We start from the raw sequence: 22359 nt of genomic DNA, 5'->3' as shown, positions 1-22359 counted from the left end.
TGAAAGACTGATAACCATTTGTACTGTTTGGTAGGAATGGTTATTTTCCACATCCTGTAGTGTAGCCTTTCTGCAAGTTCTTTGGTGCTGAGGGTATTGAAACCCAACTTCCCATGTATTTTCCAAACATGCTTATGTTTCAGTATAGGTCATAGTTCAACATTAAAGAAATGTGTTGAAGGCCTAGATATACTACAGCAGCAAGGTCTTAAAATTTTACAAAAAGGAGGACATCAGTACCTATTTTCCCATGTATATACAAAATGACGTTTTAAATAATTAATATTCATTGGCTTGCATGATTCATAAGATGGTAAATTTAAAAAACATTTAATATGTTTCTAGAACTCTTAAGTTTTGCTCGAACGATAAGCAAAAAACTTGAAGAAAGGTAGCAGACGAAGACCAAGGATTGTGGGAAAATTTTTCTATGCTTTCTAAATTTGTCACAATTATTCAGGAAGGAGATTGTTAAACTGTCACCCTATCCTTAAGAATTTTTTAGTATTACTTTCTGAGGAATCTCCTCTACTATGAAGATAATAACTGTTAAGAGGCTCTTTAAAAGCACATTTGTGACATCCAAACTCTAAAGCAATGAATTGTACAAGAGACTTGAAGGCTAAAATGCCTGGCTTGTGATAGATGAATATTTTGTACCTCAGAGGATTTGTGTGTAAGGTTTTGTTTTTGTACATGAATATAAGAATAAAAGTTTGTTGGATGTAATTTGATATGATTTATAAATTAAGTTGCTTGGTAGCTATTAGGAGTGTCCTGTAAGCTTACTGGCCTTTGATTATGAATTTGCTCCATTATCCCACGTAAAGGATACTGATTTCCCAACAGGCTATAGTAAAAGAGAAGTTTTTGTTTTATATTCTCTAAACATATGAAGTTCTGTCCAAAGGGTTGCCTCTGAGATCACCACCAGCCCGCATATTCTTACTTTCAAGTCTTCCAAATTCTGCAGCTGCAGGGATACTTTGAGGAAATTCCCCTGTTTCTTCCAGCTGCCGAGAAGGAAGTTTTAAAGTGCCACGTGGCGCTGAGACATCCGTTCTCCCTGGCTGACAGGTCTGTTCTGCAAGTTAGCAGAGGAAAAGTGAAGGTTCTTCAGCGGCAGAAGAACTTCATTCCTGCATATACAAAGTCACTAACTTTAGCTAAATGGTATGAACCAGCTCCATCAATTCCTAGGCCAACAGAAGGCAGAGGTACTCCATTGTTTGAGCAGCTAGATTCCACATTTTTTAGATGCCTAGTAACAGAGAGCTCTAATTCACCCCCTATTTGAAGCCACAGCCAAATATCAGAGGCGTTGAGTATTTTAGGCAGGAATGATTCTAGTTGATCTGTGGAGCTTATTCATTCCAGTTCTCCTTCTGGGGAAGATTCCAAAGATACGCAGATTGGTGAGGAAAGAGAGCAGGTGCACCTGCTTCTCAGCTTGCAAGAGACTGGCCGTTGTGTTCAGGGCGTGAACCTGTCCTAGAAGTAGGATTTGCCTGAATGACTCAGGTAGCTTTTATGTAATGTGACCTTCAGTCGAAAATAATATATTTTAGGCTATTTTCATTAAAAAAAAAAAAAAAAGACACTTCAAATGTCCATAGATTTTAGGCAATTCCATTTTTGGTCAAGCACCAAACTTGACCAAAGGATTGTCGCAAGTGCCCGTACTAAATAATTATAAGTGATAACGTTAGTTGATAGAATATATAATTTATTCAGAGCTATTTTAACATTGTAGTGAAAACATGTTGGCTCTAAATCCTTGTATAGGATAAATTTTCACAGTATGTCGTTAACCAGTAAAATAGCGAAATTATTTTTCAGTATTTCCCAGCAAATCTTAGATACAAGATCTGTTTTGAGGCTGTTCATGATTTGGTTCATTTCCTTACTATAGTAAGTCCTCATAATCACCAATAATTGTCTTATATTGATCTAGTATATATTTGTTGCTGTGGAGAAAAAATCCTCAGATCATATCTGACCAGTAAGTAGTTTGCATTTATATTTTCAGAGAAACTGGAAAAATACTCTCAAGATTATAAGTTGTTGCCCAAAACAAAAGGCACATTTGGACTTACCTTTATCTCTAAATGCTTTGTGAATATAAATATGGAATCAAGAATTATCCAAGTATTTTTAGAATGGGTTTGTGAATTTTAGTGAATAATGTCTGTTGAAACCTTATTGTGCTGTGGGCAAGAGTATATTTCTTATTCTGAAATTTGTGCGACAATAAGCACCCAACACATTTTTGAAGAACATATTATTTTATATCTAAGACAAATGATCTTTTATTTGACCTTCTTAGATAAACCTTTACAACATCAAGGCAATATTTTTCTGGTTTGCAAACTGTGGATGTATCTAGGCCCAGCGAAAAATTTTTCTTACAACACTGACTAAAAATTCTATCCTGTAGTAGCAATGCAAACATTCTATCACTGTTATTTTTCAAAATATTTTGTTTATCCATCCTCTAGGTATCCAGTAGCAAATTCAAGACATTGTGGGTTAAATTGTATCATTTTTGTTCTCATAAAGGACAAGTTTTGCTATTTCCTCCTTCCTTTCCTTTAAACGTTCAGAAATCCAGGAATTAATATATATATTTTTCAGTAAGCTATTTTTTTTCCTGATGTGTGTGTATGCCTTTAGTCAGTACAAGTTTCTGGAAAGATGCCTTTCTTTCTAAATATTTTATGATTCCTTAATTGATTTTGGATATATGTACTATGTAAAAGGGGGGAAGATTAGTGTATGTCTACACTGTGGATAGCAAGCTCACTGCTTTTAGAACCCACCAAAAGGAGGTTTCAGTGGTGTCTAGTGAGGGAGTTCTGGGCTGGAGGTTGAAGTGGAGACAAGTTATATAAACCTCAATAAGGAGCAATAATGACCACCAGTCTCACTTCTTAGGTTTGCTAAGAAGATCAAAGAGATAATGAATGTAAGTGTAAGTTAACAGCATAATGGTTATGAGTTTGGCCTTTGGAGTGAGAAGTGGATTCAAGACGCTGTCTTGAAAAATAACTGAAGCTCTCCAAGTCTCAGTCTATTTACCTTTTAAATCAGCGATAATATCATATACCTCATATAAATGTTAAATAATCTATGTAAGATATTTAGCATGGTACCTGACTCAAAAATTGTAGGAATCATTGTTGAAAATAGTGTGATTCTTACTGATATAAAATACAGTGTAAGTAAGTAGTTACAAGTGACCAATAGTTTTTTATAACAGAACCTGAAACTATAAATGTTACACATGTAGCAGTAATATTATATTAAATACAAATATATAGGTTATTCACTTTTATGAGTCATTTATTTTATCTTTGTCAGAAGCTATTAGGAACCATATTAACTGAGACTCTTGACACTTGGGGTCTTTTAGTAAGGATGTTTTTAAAAATGCTATTGGTTTTATTTTTCCTATATCTTTTATCAATTCCAGCATGTTTATATCATAAAACAATTAGAAAAAAAGAACTATTAAGTCTTGAATCATTATCAAATACAAATGTCCTAAGAATTTTTTTTCTTTCATTTTAATGAAACAGGCCCCTTTTTTTTCCTGTGGGAAGGGGGAGTGGTGTGGAGAAAGAAAAAGTAGGAAGAAGGAGGCTGGGAAGAGAGCCATAATATAATATTAAAATTAGGCAGATTGGACAAGATTGCATAAAGGCCCATGCCATCTTTCTGCTTTGGCCCAAATGATTTAATAGCTAATGAGCTCACGCTCCTGTGTCTTTGACTCTTGCCTTCACGATTTTACCAAAATAAAGTATGAAGTCCTTTTTGCATCTGGCATCTCTTTTGAAGTCATTCTAACTGCTGAGGGACTGCTAACTGAATTGAACGCTTCAAGAAAGCCAATTTACTCAGCTGGTTGCAAAGCCTTTGACCTTAATGGTGGGACTTGGCAAATCAATGCATACACGTATGTTTAGTGTTCTGTCAAGAATTGCGAAAATGCTCTGTAAGCCATAGATCCTTCTGCAAAATACTAGTTTGTAGTTTAAACATTAGTCTTTCCGCAGAGGCCAATGAGGCTAGTTAATTAAGCCTAAGGGGTTATGAACTGTTGGCAGTTAATAAGTCATAAAATTCCTCCATAAAACAGGATGCGAGATTCCATCACTGAAGCAAAGAGTACAAAGGGCCGGTGTATAAATATCTAATTGTACCAAAGGACTGGGCTTTCTCAATGACTGCTCATCTGGAGTCTCCAGGGCATGTTTGCTGTGGTTTCCTGATTTTTAGAAGCCAGTTTAAAAAATGAGTGCATTAAAGGGTAATTTGCCTGAAAGTTCAGGAAGTAAAGGGGGTGGTGTGGAAGCAAGCTGAACAGGAGAAAGAAAGAGGGACATACAAGACAGCAAATGAGAAGGAGGGTGGGGTAGAAAGACAGGGAACTAGAAATTAGAAAAGTTGTCTCCACACAGAGTGAGACACGACTGTATTTGTCATCTGTTTTTTTTTTTTTCCCCTGTAGGATGTTCACCATGGAAATGGTACACAGCAGGCCTTTTATGCTGACCCCAGCATCCTGTATATTTCACTCCATCGCTATGATGAAGGGAACTTTTTCCCTGGCAGTGGAGCCCCAAATGAGGTTCGGTTTATTTCTTTAGAGCCCCACTTTTATTTGTATCTTTCAGGTAATTGCATTGCATGATTACCCCTAATTTTCTTGTCCTTTGCTGGTGTTTTAAATTACACGAGATTACTGAATTGTCCCACGGGACCAAGAACCAGTGCAGAACAAGTGCATAACCCAGAGCACTGGTTGTCAAGCAAAGTTGGGCTGATTTGACATGTTGTTTGATGTTTATTTCAAGAGCTCACATGTGTTTGTTTTCCTCTCTTCTTGCTTCTTCCCTGTGCTCTTCTCTACCCACTGTGGTGTGGTTTTTCTCTTCCTAGGTTGGAACAGGCCTTGGAGAAGGATACAATATAAATATTGCCTGGACAGGTGGCCTTGATCCCCCCATGGGAGATACTGAGTACCTTGAAGCGTTCAGGTTGGTACTTCTTTCTCTGAAAGTGGAAAATTAGAAAACAAATGAAACAACACCAAATGTAAAAGAGAAATGTAAATTTCTAACTAAGGTAAAGTAGCTAAAGGAGTCATTCTATTAAAGCTCCAAAAAATGTTTGGTTTGAGGGACCTGAATATTGCTACAAAGCCACTTAAGGAGTATGTGTACCAAAAAAAGGTACATCAAGACCTAGTTGTAATCAATGGCCAGGAATGTTCCCCTCTTTCTACAAAAAAAAAAGGGAAAAAAAGATTTTATTATTCAGTAGTCTGGAAAATTCTGCCTATTATGACATATGATGTGATTTAGAATGGACATTAGCATATTAACCGCTCTGGGAATTCCTTCACTACCTATTTAACTTTTTTGAACAGACGTTTCGCAAACTTCACTGGACTAAAGAATTTTTTGCACATATTTTTACACATAGCACCACTTGGCATTCTTAGTTCCAAGGAACATTGGCCTAGGCAGTCTCATTTCATGGTTAAGTAAATGGCTTTTCCCTATCATAGTATGTGTATTTTCCCTCTCACATTAAAACACCAACTGATTAATTGGTTGTTGCCAGTTTCTCTAGAAAATGTAGGCAGTAATTAAAGTGTATATTAATATATACACATTGCTACTATTTTTCTAAAGAGCTCTAAAAATTAGTTGAAACAAGAAATACAATAAATTAAAAGTTGTTGTTTTGGATATAGTTTTTTAAGGCATTTATTCTCTGGAATTAAAATTTTGTTCAGTGTTTGGAAAGGTCTATGTTTTAAGGGAAATAGCAGATTATGTCAATATGTGCCTCACTTGCAAGATTTTAGGAGATTTTAACCTATTGGTACTGCATGAATTTTGGATGTTTTGTTCATTTGAAGCAAAAGCAAACAACTGCATGATAAGAAATTTTTGAAGCATTCTTTTCTTTGGCTAATTTACCAATTATAAATTCCCAAGGGAAAAATCCTGTTGACAACGCATCTGAAATAGATAAGAAAATTTTTTAATCAGTAAAGTTTTGATGGGTTTCTCTTGTCCTGTGTATCATTCATACTTCAATTTCTCCTTTGAGAGTCATTTCTCATTTGAAAACAGGCCCAAGAAAAATGATAGAAAATTGCTATTTTTAAGAATATACATTAAAATAAATATATTGTCTTGATATTTGAGGAAAATTCTACTCATATTTCAGATTTGTACTTTGAAAAAAATGTACATGTTCTATAGTACATGTATCTTTACTATTTATAGGAAAAATAGGTGAGTTTATTTTGACTTGGGTTGTCTATGAAGATATCTTGCGTTAATTAGCAGTAAAAGTAAACAATTATATTAAGAAACTATAGGGGTTTCAATATTATGAATTCTTTTTGCAACTTAACAAAACATTATTAATGTTTTAAAGGAACTCTAATGGGATAATAGATTTTTACATTATCTCACATATGAATTTATTTGTCTGTTTACCAAGTTGACTTAGTAACTTACATGATACACACATTAAGTTCTCAACTTTACCATAGCATATGATCATAGTCATTGGTCTGCAACATAGAATTACTAGTTTTTTATTATCACAATACTATTTGTGGTACTGTTGCTTTACATAAGAATGCATTATGCATTCACAGCAGGGAAGGATAATTAATATTTTGTATCTGTTTGTTCTCTCATGACAAAGTTAATGGTAGATGAGATTTTTTAAAAAGAACCCCTTTGAACACAACAATTACATTAAATAATGTGAAAACAGGTATTAAGTGTACACTATTGATTTTTTACTGAAATGGTTAAGTGAGTCAAGTGCTCCTGAAAGTGTTTGAACATCCCCAAGAATGGCACCTTCTCTTTGCCTGGAATGTGGACACTTTATTTTAGAAAACGTTTTTAAACTTCCCAGTGTGGTCACCATATCCAGGCTTAATTAGAGGAGAAGCAGCATTATTCAGCTAGGCTGCAGAAATGTAAAATTGTGACTTTTAATGTTCATAGTTATTTAAGAACCAGATTTAAACTATAATAATTCTGTCAGTTTTTAACTATACTATACCATGTCTGCTTGCTGCTCAACGTGTATAACTAGAAATACTTGTAAACTTTTTAAGGAGGAATCAAGAAAGTAAGTCTTTCATTCAAAAAATACTCATTGAACACTCAGTATGTGCCAGGAACAATGGCGAGCACTTGGAATTTAGAGCCAGTTTGCTCTCAGGGAACATAATAGAAGTGATACTTATTGTTCTAGTGAACAGATGTCCTTAGACATAGAGAGGATAAAATGATGAATTCTTCCTGAAGGGTTTCGGGAAAGGCTTCATCAAGTATTGTTCAACCTGTGCATTCAAAGATGAGTGGGAGTTTTTAAGGGGTAAAAGAATTGGAGTAGGGGGTTTCATACTAGGCAGAGAGAATAGACTGTGGTGTGAAAAGCATGGAGCCATAAAATGACCTTGCTCTGTGGGCTCAAGAGAGTGAGGGTGGGATTGCGTGGCAGGTATACAGATCATACTTCATAAAGTCTTTTGCAGGCAAAGAGTGCCCAGCTAAATATATAAATTTCTTTCTAATTTGGGGCTCTAGTGCGATAGACTCCCAAATATTTTTTAATGTAGTATTAATTTATAAGCATATCCTTCTTAATATAATCCTTTTTCTAAGTATTGAAACTAAAGCTCTTTCTGGCATCTGTGTGTGGGTGCAGAATACAGAGGTTGGGAGAAAAGTAAATGGTACCTTTTCTTAATTTTTAATTGTTTCTGGACTATGATAAGTATCTTTGTAAGGAAAACCTCTCTGAAACTCCATTTATAATAGGATATAAGATGGCTGCTAATTTTAAATTTGCATATATATTGCCTTTGTGGTCTCTATTATGTGTTTTTTTATGTGGCAAGAAGAAAATTGCAGGCAAACCAAACATTTTCATCTTTGCTATAAGTTTTAAACATAGTTTTAAAAATATAAGAGAATATCTAAATTAGTTCAGATAATTAGTTGTTTCTTCCCTGTAGTTATCATTCATCTCTGAAATAATTGAAGGTTATGATTCAGATTTTTCTCAGGAGTTTTTAAAATCTTCAAATAATTTCAAATATCTTCTATGTTCACCTAAAATATATTTCTAAGGTTATCATTTTATTAAATAATTATGGGTATTTGTATTAAGGTCTTACATGCCAGTTCTAGATTATAAATTTTATAGACATCATGGCTATTTCTTAAGTGGTTTGTATAAGCCACAGAACTACTATATGGAAGGACCATGATGTGGCTCTAAAATCTATGCTCTAGGGCTTCCCTGGTGGCGCAGTGGTTGAGAGTCCGCCTGCCGATGCAGGGGACACGGGTTCGTGCCCCGGTCCGGGAAGGTCCCACGTGCCGCGGAGTGGCTAGGCCCGTGAGCCATGGCCACTGAGCCTGCGTGTCCGGAGCCTGTGCTCCACAACAGGAGAGGCCACAACAGTGAGAGGCGCGCATACTGCAAAAAAACAAAAAAAAATCTATGCTCTTTCTATACCACTACACTGCTACTCTTTTCTACTGTTCATGACTTAAAAGACTAAGGTGTGATAAAGCATAGTGAACTTATACTGAAACATAAGGCCTTCTACCCCAAACCTAAATCACAAATGCCTAGTACACAGCATGGCAGAGAAGAGCTATTAAGTAATACTGGCTGAATGAAACAGTTAATAAATAAATAAATCAGAGAAGAAAGGGGGAGTAATACACTACAGTAGAAGCATTGGAAACCCGTGAGGGACCTGCATGAATCCTATCCCTTGGTCCCTCAAGGAGCATGCTTCACAAAGAACTCTGAACACCCATTCATTTGCTTATAACAATTTCAAATGTCTTCTCTTCATTCAACAAATTTGCTAAATGCCTGCTTAGCAGCTTCTGTTCCAGTCACTTCAAAATATTGTTCCAATGGTTCTGTCTTATCCATAATCCCTAGATGAGTGCTGGACACATTTTTTCTAAAGGTTAATTCTTTAAGAGTTCTGTAGATGTTAAAGTGGTTATTTATATAAGAGAATTTATTTTTTGTACAATATTACATGTTACAGGTGTACAGTATAGTGATTCACAATTTTTAAAGGTTACACTCTATTTATAGTTATTATAAAATGCTGGCTATATTCCCTGTGTTATACAATATATCATTGTAGCTTATTTTGTACATAATAGTCTGTACCTCTTAATCCCCTACCTCTAAATTGCCCCCCTTCCCTCTCTCCACTGGTAAGTACTAGTTTGTTCTCTGTATCTGTGAGTCTGCTTCTTTTTTGTTATATTCACTAGTTTGTTGTATTTTTTTAGCTTTTTCATATAAGTGATATCATACAATATTTGTCTTTCTCTGTCTGTCTTATTTCACCTAGCATAATGCCCTACAAGTCCATCCATGTTGCTGCAAATGACAAAACTTTATTCTTTTCTATGGCTCAGTAGTATTCCATTGTGTGCATACACACACACACACACACACACACACAGACACACACACACACACACACACCCTACATCTTCTTTATCCATTCATCTGTTGATGGACCCTTAGGTTGCTTCCGTATCTTGGCAGCTGTAAATAATGCTGCTGTGAGCATTGGGGTGCCTATATCTTTTCGAATTAGTGTTTTTGGTTGTTTTGGGATGTGTACCCCAGAGTGAAATTTCTGGGTCATATGGTAGTTGTATTTTTAATTTTTTGAGAACCTTCATGCTCTTTTCCACATTGGGTGCACTAATTTACATTCCCACCAACAGTGTGTGCGAGTGCCCTTTTCTCCACATCCTTGCCAACATTTGTTATTTGTGTTCTTTCTGATGATAGCCATTCTGACTGGTGTGAGCTGATATCTCATTGTGGTTTTCATTTGTATTTCTCTGATGATTAGCGATGTTGAGCATCTTTGCATGTGTTTGTTGGCCATCTGCATGTCCTCTTTGGAAAAATGTCTATTCAGTTCTTTTGTCCATTTTTTAGTCAGGTTATTTGGTTTTCTGATGTTGAGTTGTATGAACTATTTATATATGTTGGATATTAACTCCTTATTGGTCATATCATTTGCAAATATTTTCTCCCATTCAGTTAGTTGTCTTTTCATTTTGTCAATGGTTTCCTTTGCTTTGCAAAAGTTTTTAAGTTTAATTAGGTCCCTTTTGTTTATTTTTGCTTTTATTTCCTTTGCTTTAGGAGACAGATCCAAAAAGTATATATTGCTATGATTTCTGTCAAAGCGTATTCTGCCTATGTTTTCCTCTAGGAATTTTATGGTCTTACATTTAGGTCTTTAATCCATTTTGAGTTTATTTTTGTATATGATATTAGAGAATGTTCTAATCTCGTTCTTTTACATGTAGCTGTCCAGTTTTCCCAGCACCACTTATTGAAGAGACTGTCTTTTCTCCATTGTATATTCTGGCTTCCTTTGTCATAGGTTAATTGACCGTAAATGTTTGGGTTTATTTCTGGGCTCTCTATTCTGTTCCATTTATCTATGTGTCTGTTTTTGTGCCAGTGCCATAATGTTTTGATTGCTGTAGCTTTTATAATAGTCTGAAGTCAAGGAGAGTGATTCCTCAAGCTCTGTTCTTCTTTCTCAAGATTTTTTAGGATGTTCAGCCTCTTTGGGTTTCCATACAAATTTTGAGTTTATTTTTTCTAGTTCTGTGAAAAATGCCATTGGTATTTTGATAGGAATTGCACTGAGTCTATAGATTACCTTAGGTAGTATGGTAATTTTAACAGTATTAGTAGTCTGTTCATAGTGGGCAAGATAATATGTATCTCATGCTTCTAATTGAATCTAATGAGGAAAACATCTCCACGTGTTTTAAAAAGAGAGTAGCAATTTCCACTGTAGAAATAAAATATTAGTAGTTCTTCAAATTATTCATGTTTTATTGGATAGATAAATAAATGAATGAATGATGATCTCTGGATTTTTAATTTCAAAAAATAGGTATAAGCCCTTTACAGTTGGAAGGTATTGATGAAATAATAAATGACTCATTTGGCACACACTGAAAACAAGCTAAGAGATTGGCTTAGAGCTGTTGATCTGGGTTCCTTAGATGCAAACAAGTTGTGATTTTTAAAAAATTACTGCTCTCCAGGCTAACGTGCTTATAGTCTGTAGCTACCATAATTAATATTTGTTAATGGTAAGGATTTCCAAATACAAATGGTCTGTAAATATCAGGTCTTTGGGCATGTTCACCTCTCGGGGAAAACTTCTAAACAGAATGATTCTGTTTCACCAAGGTTGTCAGTATGCCAACTGAAAAAGAGGATTTGAGCAAGTTATCTAGTCTAGAAAATAAATATCTAGTCAAAATATGTGTTGTGGGCTTCCCTGGTGGCACAGTGGTTGAGAGTCCGCCTGCCGATGCAGGGGACACGGGTTCATGCCCAGGTCTGGGAGGATCCCACGGGCCGTGGAGCGGCTGGGTCCGTGAGCCATGGCCACTGGGCCTGCATGTCCGGAGCCTGTGCTCCGCAGCGGGAGAGGCCACAGCAGTGAGAGGCCCGCGTACCGCAAAAAAAAAAAAAAAAGTGTTGTTATTTCTACTGTAAACTAGTTGTTTTTTCTTTTCATTGATTTATGAAGTATCTCTTTAATCAAAATGTTTTTGTGCTTGCAAATGTAGCCTTTGCTAAAATACTTTGACCATATAACCAATAGAATGTTTAAAAATTAGCATATTTATTACAAAGTCAAAGCAGCTGAATCAGTTGGACATATACAAAGAGCGCAAACAGCATATATCTCTTTCCGTTGTCTTTGGTTTATACCTGTTTGCTTTAATGATATAAGCAAATTTAAAATCCATTGATACAAAACTGTGACTGGAAACTTGACTAGATAACATCTATTCTCAGTTCATCTGTCACACTGTCAATTCTATTGTAGATACAGCATCTTTAAAATAGAGCTTCCTATGACTTCTCCTGTTTGTGGCAAAAATAGAAACATATACATTTAACTTGAGAGCAGAGAATAGAACCCTTAATTGTCATATTCATAGAGCAGCTACTCCTCAGACAACTAGTCAGTAATGGTTAGCTTGGAGTTTTCTTAGAGTGGTTGAATTTACCATGGAATGATAGTAGATAATTTTGGGCAGTGAACATAAATAAGTACAATATTTTATTTTCTTTTTTATCAAACATATCATTGTTGTTATAACTAATTTTAGAGCACTGACTTCTAAATAGTCTTGGCATATGCATAGTCTGAAATTTAGAGGTTGCTTAATTCTGTCTGAGAAATGAGATGGGATCATAGTAAATATTTATGTTCTCTCGTTGGTAATGACAACTAAGTACATATTTTTATGGTTATTCTTATTTTTATCATATTTTAGTGAAATTTCATGGTAAGAGAATGTAAAGTAAAACTATTATAAAAATAATAACATAATATAATGATAATAATATCATAGTAATATAGAAATTCATTGAGGACTTGCTAGTTGCTCATTTCTCTTCATCTTTACAAGTTGTTGAATTAAGTGCTCCCAGTTTCCAGATGAGGATACCAAGCCTCCCTTGAGTTCAGTAGGTTGGTTACCTGATGTCACATAGCTGGTTAACGGTGATCAGGGACTGGGTGGCAAAAAGTGTGAGTGTAGAGACAGTACTCCTTTGGCCCTGAGCTATAAACTGTAGTTCCTCTGTCAAGAGTAGGGGTAACAAAACAATAATAAAGTGAGAAATTCTTTGCCAGTGCATTTTAGTCTATCCAGCATTTATCTTCGACATCTAAATTGGTAATACTATTTTAAAATTGAAAATTACTCCCTGATTCTCACTACCCTTGTATCATATAATAATTCCAAGCCACTTCTCTTTGTGCCTTTCCTCATGTGCCACATTAAGCCTATCAAATAACACCCCTATAATTTTTCTTCCTTTTGATAACGAGACTGTTTACAACGGAAAATATATTTTTTCCTTTTTTGTTAAAACAAATTTTTTTTTATTATGTACACATTTAGATTTTTTTGGAATGGGTATGTGATTGAACTTGAGAAAACCCGAATTAAATTTTAATAGAACATAGACTGATAAATGAATGCTTAGCTCCAATTTTGAAATAAAGAATGATTTGTTGTCATCTAAAAATCATACTCAATACTGCAAAATGATTTGGGGTCTTGTTTTGTCTATAAGAACTGTGGTTGATGCTTCCCAGTCTTGAAATGGATTTTCAATTGTTAATGACAACCTAATATATTATGCTCATGATAGTATGTATTTTCCCAAGGATGTTGAAGACATTTTGGGAAAGAGGGTGGAATTTCTTGAAGCAATTTGCCAATATGAAATACTGTACATATCAAATTGGCCCTACTACCATCTTTCTCAGACCATTTATCATAGCTCACAAATCAAGCCCACATTTTCTCTTTGTGAAAGACTTGGCTAATAAAGAAGATGTGGGCTTCAAATCCAAACTTGTCAATCAATCTTGGGAACAAAGCAGTAATGATTTTCATCTATTGATATTTTATTTCAATGAAGAGCAATACATATGAAATTACTGCTGGAGTGATCTACAGTTTAATTCATTGTCCAGATTCTGTTCTTTATATTCAGCATGTAGAGATGTTTCAAGAAGTTTTATCAGAATAGGTCAGAAGAAAAAGATCCGTAGGAATAACTTTTAGAAAGCTGTCAGCTCTATCTGCTCTTTAGTCTCAGCAATAAGTATAGTTTAAGAATAATTTTTTCTCTTTCATCTGTGCAACATATTGTACCAATTTTCATCAAAAAATTACAATTTCTATAGGTGTGTGTCTCTAGATACCCTTAGAATTTTGCTCTTTGACCCTGGGAGTAAATTGATCTTATGCACACCTGTCTTCCTTGGGACACTTGCAAACTTCATTTTTGAGCTGAGCATCAAAGAGATATGATATTATTAGACAGTATAGAACTCAGGTAAAAAGTCCAGGAAGTATCTTGAAGTGCTTGAAGTTTTGAAATGTGAATTATATTATCTTCTGTGAAGAACTATTTAAAATAGTTCAAATGCAAGGCATAGTTTTTATTATTATTTTAAAAGGTCAGATCAACTGTAAAAATTTTAAGACATTTTTCCCTTCTGACTTAGAACAGTTTTAAAGCCAGAAATTTCCAGGAATTCGTGTAGCAATTATACAGTTTTCCAAATAATAAGGACTAATTAAAAGAGTAGCTATGTTCTATTAACTTTTCCTTAGCACTTCTCTCTAAGGAAGAAAGCAGTTTGCGTGACTAGAAACGATTTGTTTTTATTTTCAAGATGGAACAGTGGATTACAAAACCCTTGCCTTGCACAAAATCCTCCCAACATATGTGTAATACTCAGAGATATCAGGAAATGAAAGCTTTCTACGAAATATTATTGTGAAGCATTTTAGGCCAGAAATAGCAGATCTTTTGGACTGTCAAGCAGCTCAGATCAATTCATCAACTTAAATCATCTCATCTAGTAATAATGGAATTGGTGTGCCGTTAATTATGACATAGCCAGAATGGAAGATAAATATAATTAATAAACTATGGAGTCACACTTTTTTCACAGTTTTAGTGAATATTTTAAGATTATGCTTCATTTACTGGTAAGATAAAGCCAAATAAAAGTCACTTATCCTGTATTTCATTAAACAACTATTTATTAACCAAATTTCAATGCCTTTTGTTCTTCATGTGTTATCTTGAAACTGAATAATTCCCCTCCATTTCCATGATTTCACACCTAAAGTTTACTGTAACTAAGTTTGAGATGACAAATAATGTGAAAAAAGAGATAGAACTTTGTTTTAATATACCATAAATGTAAATTTGTAATCTTTTTTCTGAACTAGATAAATATAATGTTTACTAATAGAAATTTACTTATTAACTTTTCCAAGTAAAAGGGTCCACTTTGGGAAACTTGTGTTCAATAGGAAGTCTGTTCAGATATTACTTCTGAGGTTCAGGGCCGAAACTTACACCATTTTCTGGTAGGCAGGACTTTCAGATAGTAGTCCAGGTCTTTGCATGACATCAGATATCTGAATGATAGATTCAGTTTTCCATATTTCATCCCAATGATTTGATGTCATGTAGATGAAACTTATCAACATTTGTTCCCATTTATATAGACATTTAAACTCCTCTGGCACTTTTATAGAAGGGTGAGGACTTGTCCTTGTAACTCTTATAAATCTGTCCATCTTTCTTATGGGCGCCCCAGTTCTGGGTATTTGTTGTCTAAACATCTTCTACTCCAAAGATCAGCCCTGTTGTGAAGCCATACGGAGGTCAGCAGGCTTATAGACTGCGTAACTCCTAATGGGAAAGGCTCAGCAAAGTAACATTCTTGCCATTATAATTCATATTTTGCAATTTAAAAAGTGGGTGGGAGGGGAATTCCCTGGCAGTCCAGTGGTTAGGACTCCAGGCTTCCACTGCAGGGGGCTTGGGTTTGATTCCTGGTTGGGGAACTAAGATCCCACAAGCCATGCAGAGCAGCCAAAAAAAAAAGTTTTGAGAATACACAGTCTGAGGCTCTGGAGAAAAAATTAGGCATTTTATCCAAAAGTAAAAAAAAGTGGGCTGGAGAAGGGGGAGATGGCTGAGTGAGTCACCTTTCAATCTCAGCAGAATTTTAAATCCATCTGCATCTCAACTTGGGCATATTTTGCATCCGAAAATAATTGCAGAAATGGCTGTCAAAAAATAGCCTCTACATATTATCTTATGTATTAAAGATGTATATTGTTGTAGTTGAAAACAAAATATTGGTTCACCTAGGATGTATATTTTTTGTTGTTTCATAACTTCTTGAAATTAAAGCAATATTGGAATTACTGAAATGGACTGAATAATAGTGAAAGCTAAGATGTGAAGGGGAGTTTATTTACAATCCAGATTAAGAATGGAGCTGGCACAGATTTATAATTTAAAAGTTTTGTAGCCCAAAGAAAGCTTGATCTTCTGTGCTTTCAGTTTCAGAAGTCTCTTAAATGTTAAAGTTGCCGCATTGGGCCTCTGACTTTGCTTTGTGTACCCAAGTCCTCTCCCTTGTATAAGTTTCTGATACTATCACTTCCCTTTCATATTCCAGGACTTCTAAATTGAAAATACATTTGCAGAAATTATTCAGTGATGCCTTTTTCTGCAATAAACATAATTTTTCCAAGTGACTCGGCAGGTGAAAAAGGCAGGGACAGAAATAATAAAATCTGGGGTGTGTCTTATTTTATTGATTCAGTTTAGTTATCTGATTAAATTCTAAATTAGAAGACTGAAGTCTGTCAGAAGCTAAATATATTGCCCTTAGTTTAGTTATTTGAGGGTATGACAATTGATATAAATCAAATACAGGATCCAAATGAAAAATAATAATTATGAAAGAAGGATCACTCACTCGTTAGTTTACTAGTGTCAATTTTTTGAAAGTAAACAAATTACTATTTTGTGTCTTCTAAAAAAGCAGTGATATCTCTATATAGATATATAGACATAATGTTTGACACAGTTCTCTAAACATGCTTTTGAAGAAATTAGAATGTAAAAAGATCATCCCATTGTCAGAGCTGAGCATGAAATCCTGTACCAAGTTTGAAGGCCCACTTTAAAATTTTGTTGTTTTATAATACCTTTGGAAAAGTGTATTGTTCCTTGTAAAATACCCACATATTCTGCTTTGGAATGCCTCCAGACTGTTACTGAACCACGAGGTTGCCCCCTGGTGCTTTATATATTGTTTAATTGTTTGCCTTTGGTGGATGTTTTTATTAAAAGCCTATTCTTTAGGATAAGACCAAAGTGTCATTTTAAGAAGAGCAGAAGCAGAGCTGCTCCGTCCCATAGCTCTTTTTCATAGGTGCGTTAGTGAACACTGGATGCAGCTAATGAGCCTGCCAACATTTTTTCTTGTAATACTTCAAAAAGAGCAACAAGAACAACAAACAAAACCCCGGATTTTTATTTTCCTCCCATAAAACATGACTGCGCTGGCCAGAAGAGCTGTGAGTTTGAATGGCTGTACCCAGGGCAGTAGGGAAGAGAGGTGTTTGCTGTGTATGCTCACCCACTGCTCTGTCTGTGTCTTGGTCCAGGAGGAGCTAGTCTGGCGTTACATGCACCTTGGCACGCATGGCCAGGTCACGCCCGAGGAGCTTGGGGGGCAGGGAAGTCCATGTGTTAGGAGGGCCGTGGTGGGCTTCCTGGGGTGTTTAGCAAACCCATGTATGCTGTAGTGTACGTCGCAGCTACAAAGCAAGTTCTTAATGTCCTCTCCCTCCGCACAATCCAGTTGTAAGATAAGTATCATTCTGAAGTTCTCAGATCACTCTGAATATAAATTAGGTCTGGAAAAAGTTATTAATCTAATGATTTTAATTCTAAATGTTCTCCCTGAATGTTTTCTTCTCTGAAGTGGCATCATCGTATCACTCACTGATTTCTCAGAAGTTGGCTCTGGAAAGAATTCAGTGTTCTCTAGCAGGTCCTTGCCACAAAGAGCAAGCAAGAATTCGATTAGTCTTCCCAAGCTAGTCTTCCTGACTGTGACCCACCCTCAGGCAAGAAGCTTGAAGGCAGTGTACCTTGATACAATTTCTAGGACTTAAATGATCTCATTAAATTCCAATGCTAGATATCATGTTGACATTTGAGGAAATATGATTATTGACAAAATGTAAGCCTGTTATACACTATATCACTTCAAAAGGAGAAAGGCCATTAGGCCATAATTACATCAGAACAGTGTACACATTTGGCTGGTTTATAAACTGTCACTTTCAGAAGTACCAAGACATATAAAAGTCTCCAAAGGTTCCATTATGACCCTATTTCCAACAGTCTTCTCTGACAAACTAAATAAATTACTGCATGTATTGGACCTTTGAGGCTTGGGGCAAAGAATGGAAAAATTATTTACAAAAGCTTGAAAATATTTAATCACTAGAGGCAGGGGGCAACGGTGTTTTAATTAGCAGGTCCTCGGGCCATTGGCTGACTGGAGGCTTTCTCAAACAACCACACAAATGCACTGAATAGCTGTTTGCCAGCCTTAGGGTCAGGTCTGAGATGAAACAGATAAGATAATTGGCTCTAATGAAATCCAGAAGGCCTTGGCTTTCTTGTTTGAGCTTGGATTTGAAAAGTGCGTGTGGAAGTGAGGCTTAATTCAAACCAGAACGGAGCTAGGCCCGCTTCTTAGTGACTTTGATATTGTTTGAAGTTCTAAAAGTGTTCGCCACACCACTAGCCTGCTGGGCTGGGCCTCCCTGGTACCCTTAATTACTAAGCTTTATTGCTGACTTTACTACACAGGAAAGGGGCCATTATATGTTCCATCAACATCAGCTCTTCTCAGATTGGAGGAAAGGGCAGGGTTAAAGGCCACTGTAGGAAGGCAAAAACTTCACTTTGAGGTAGTCAGATCATTTACCAGTGTTGGATTTCACCGTTATGCCCATACATTCCTTACAACACAGAAGCCCAATTTCCATTTTTTAAACAAGTGATTACTTTTCAAAACATTTTTGTTTGTTGCTGTTTTTTTGCAGAGAGAACATTTATTTTTAGGGGCTGAAATGATTGCACCTGATATATTGGAGAAAAAAAAAAAAAGTAACACCTCCCAATTAATCATCACACCAGAAAGGTCTGGTTGGATTCTGTAATAAGGAGGATTATTATTAATGCTCCTTTGAAGTGGAAATAAGTGAGGAACGCTCCTGTGGTGTGAGAGTTGTCCTGACACCCTGAGGAATAAAGACCCCTCAGGAGACTCTACAAAATTAAATCCCAGCTTCTAGAATCTCTCACAAAGGGGTTATACAAAAGTGCTCTCAATCCAGTTCAAAGCCAAGAAGCAGAAATGAGGAAGTCTCCCCCTTAGGGGTTGGCTGCAGTGTCACCAAGCATTCTGTCCTCTGCAAGCTTGCTGCTGCTCTGTTGCTTTTGGTCCATTTGGTAAAGATAGATTATGCATCTTAGCGAATTAATAATTATTCAAGCCTTAGCCCTCTCCGACAAGGAGATCTGGTCATGCTATGAAAGCCAAGGGACGTGGAGTTCAGGCCTATTTCCTGCCCTACTTATCACATCTTGGGTAGGAAAGTCATGAGTGATACCATCTGACTTAGCTCTTTTGGAAATAAAAACAACTATTTTTGCCTTATTTATGTTAATTTGACATTAATGTGTTCTGATCTCATGCACGATCCTGGGGACCATTCATCCAGTACTCCTATCTGAGTATTCTTATGCACAGGCTGGACTGGGCATTAGCGCTCCACAAGGATGATGTGTCTGGGCCTAAGTAACCATATGGAGAACCCAGGGAAAGCAGTATTGAGAAAACAAGACTGAGCGTCCACTTCTCAACCTCCTAAGAGAAATTAAGGAGGCCTTGACAGATTTTTTTGTCAGTGATGAACATGATGTCTGCTCAGATCAAAAGAAAAAAAAGTCTTAGAGTACTCAGCTAATTCAAAATATATTTTTTTATTAGGCACGGTTATTGACTGAGTGCTTTTGTCCCCCACCAAATTCATATGTTGATGCTCTAACCCCCAATGTGATGGTATTTAGAGATTGGCCCTTTGGGAAGTAATTAGGGTTAAATGAGGTCATGAGGGCAGGGCCCTGGTCTGACAAGATTAGTGTCTTTATAAGAGACACCAGAGAGCTTTCTCTCTCTCTCTCCCTGAATGCATGTACCAAGGAAAGGCCCTGTGAGCACATGGCGAGATGGTGGCCATCTGCAAGCCAGAAGGAGAACCCTCTACAGGATGCAACCAGGATGGCACCCTCACCTCAGACTTTCAGGTTCCAGAATTGTGAGAAAATAAGTTTCTGTTGTTTCAACCACTCAGTCTATGGTATTTTGTTATGGTGGCCTAAGTAGAGTAAGACAGGCAACACAAAGATCTGGGAGAGCAAGACAGTCCAATAATAGCTCTAAATTTGAGATACCAGTAGAAGTATTTTCCACACTATGTTCTGCTAAACATGAGATACAGGGGATAATAATATGCATTTCTCACCAATAAGAAGTATCCTTTGGTGAAAAATCTCCTCTTGATAATTTGCAAAAGCATATTAAAGAGTTTTAGAATTCCAGTAGTAAGGAAATCTTAGATTATTTAACACATTATTTCCTCAAATTACTTGAACATGGAACTCTCCATTTCCCCAGTTTCTTTCCCCCAAAAGAACTGCAAATACCACAGAAACTAGCATTCCATAGAACATAGTTTGGGAAATCCTGATACACAGGGAGCAAAGTTAGTTGGCACTTCAGACAGTTCATTATTAATTAAATAAACATGATAATATAAAAGTAAGTAAAATATATCTACCCTTTAGATTCCAGCAATCAATCTAATATAAACAAGTGCAATATATAATATAATATTTCATTATCAGATAAACTGAGCACTTGGGTGAGCCATATTCTACAGACTGTCTTCTCCATTTCTCACTGGTTGCATCTAGATGGTTCTTAGATAACACATGGTCATAAAGACAAAGAAAGAAGGAATGAGAAACAGAGAAGCAACAAGAGAGGGAAAAGGGAAAAGAGGGTCAGTTTCCTTTGATATCACTATTAAATCATCCAGTGAATTTTCTTAGGGTAACGTTACTGCCATTCAGAATTATAGCAAATTGGTGATATTTTACAGTCATTGTGTGTATTTTGTTTCAGTTTAAATATGTGCACATATCTCCCAAACTTACTAGATCAGATATGACACATTAAAAACATGGATTGGTTTTTTTTTAACTCTTACAATTAGCAACTAATTGCAGTGTGAACATATAATTGGTTTTATGGGTAAATCCATTTATGGACTTAAGAAATATTAAAGCCTCATTTGTTATTCATGACTATATTTTGCTGAGGGAGAAGAGCGTATATTAGTTTGCCTTTATGTCAATAAGAGAAGAGTTTCAATTAAGTAAATACCTTTCATGGTAAGAAAGCACACCCTGAAATAAGACAGTAAGAGTTAAACTATATTACTTTTCCTGGTCAAAAAAGAAAGTGGCTTTGGGAGTGGATCCTGGGGTATCATGGTGTGGCAATGTCATTTTGTTTCCAAAGATAATATTTCTAGATGTACATATGTCCTGAACTTTATCAAACCACAGCTATGCTTATCACATATTTATTCAAAAGATAATTATGGCTATCAGAGCAATAAATCAGCAAAGTCCTTAGCTGTTTGCTTAAAATGCTCTTTTGTTTTACTGGATGTTTAAGTACTCAACCAGTGTCTTTAGGATATCCATGTAGGTTGAATTATATAAGTGAAAGAAAAACGCCTGAATAAAAACACAAGAATAAACCAAAAAATTATTGATATCAAAACATTCAGAAGTCATTAATAACATTATGACACACAAACCTTTGTGATGTTTAATAGATTCAAAAAAAGGAGAAAATGATTTTCTTGAATAACAAAAGAATGCAGCTTTCCTTGGCTGAATTGACCCTGATTCCGATATGCCAAGTATGGGATGTGTTTGGGAAACTGTGGTGTGGCTGGAATGTGCAGTGTTCCATGTAATACAGACTCTTGTACTTCTTGTTCTGGGAGAGGCAGAAGTGTGACACTTCTCTTCCCAAAATGACAGTTGAGGGAAGAATTTTTCCCTAGAATAAACCTACAGAATGCTTTCCTCCATGAATCGTCAATAGATATTTCCTGGGCCCAATGTTAAAGAAGTATCTTTCTTCCCAAAGCTCAAAAGCCCTGCATCTATTGTAATGTTTTATTTGTCCTCAGACATCCTTATGAATTGGACAAGGTACTTATGAAGATCACACAGGAAGTTAGTGTCAGGGCTAGAAGAAAAGCTTGGATGTTTGCTCACCATTCATTCAAAATGGGAATCTAAGTGTATTCCCAAGACAAACATGAATGGATTTAGAAATATACTCAATTTATTTTATTATTATTATTTTTTTTTTTTTTTTTTTTTTTTTTGCGGTACGCGGGCCTCTCACTGTTGTGGCCTCTCCCGTTGTGGAGCACAGGCTCCGGATGCACAGGCTCAGCGGCCATGGCTCACGGGCCCAGCCGCTCCGCAGCATGTGGGATCCTCCCGGACCAGGACATGAACTCGTGTCCCCTGCATCAGCAGGCGGACTCTCAACCACTGTGCCACCAGGGGAGCCCTATACTTATTTTAGAAATATATATATCTTTAGAAATATACCAGCCACTCAGCAATGCCTTCTTCCCTTCTGGCAGGCAGGTATATGCCTGTGGGTGAAATACCATAGAAACTGAGGTTTAT

General features: G+C 36.1%; 1 protein-coding gene across 12 annotated transcripts in view; it reads left to right on the top strand.

The window, feature by feature from the left end:
- The window catches only part of HDAC9 (histone deacetylase 9), a 576603-nt gene that overhangs the window by 370736 nt on the left and 183508 nt on the right, over positions 1-22359 (top strand). For all 12 annotated transcript variants that reach the window (XM_073809646.1, XM_033862982.2, XM_033862975.2 and 9 more), the window contains 2 exons: positions 4514-4633; positions 4945-5042. In XM_073809646.1, coding sequence (XP_073665747.1) covers positions 4514-4633; positions 4945-5042 — 218 coding nt within the window. The remainder of the gene's footprint in view (positions 1-4513; positions 4634-4944; positions 5043-22359) is intronic.

The sequence above is a fragment of the Tursiops truncatus genome, chromosome 9 (genome assembly GCF_011762595.2).
Source record: "Tursiops truncatus isolate mTurTru1 chromosome 9, mTurTru1.mat.Y, whole genome shotgun sequence".
Classification (NCBI taxonomy): Eukaryota; Metazoa; Chordata; class Mammalia; order Artiodactyla; family Delphinidae; genus Tursiops; species Tursiops truncatus.
The sequence above is the reverse complement of the archived record's forward strand: the minus strand, read 5'-3'. Positions and strand labels throughout refer to the sequence as shown.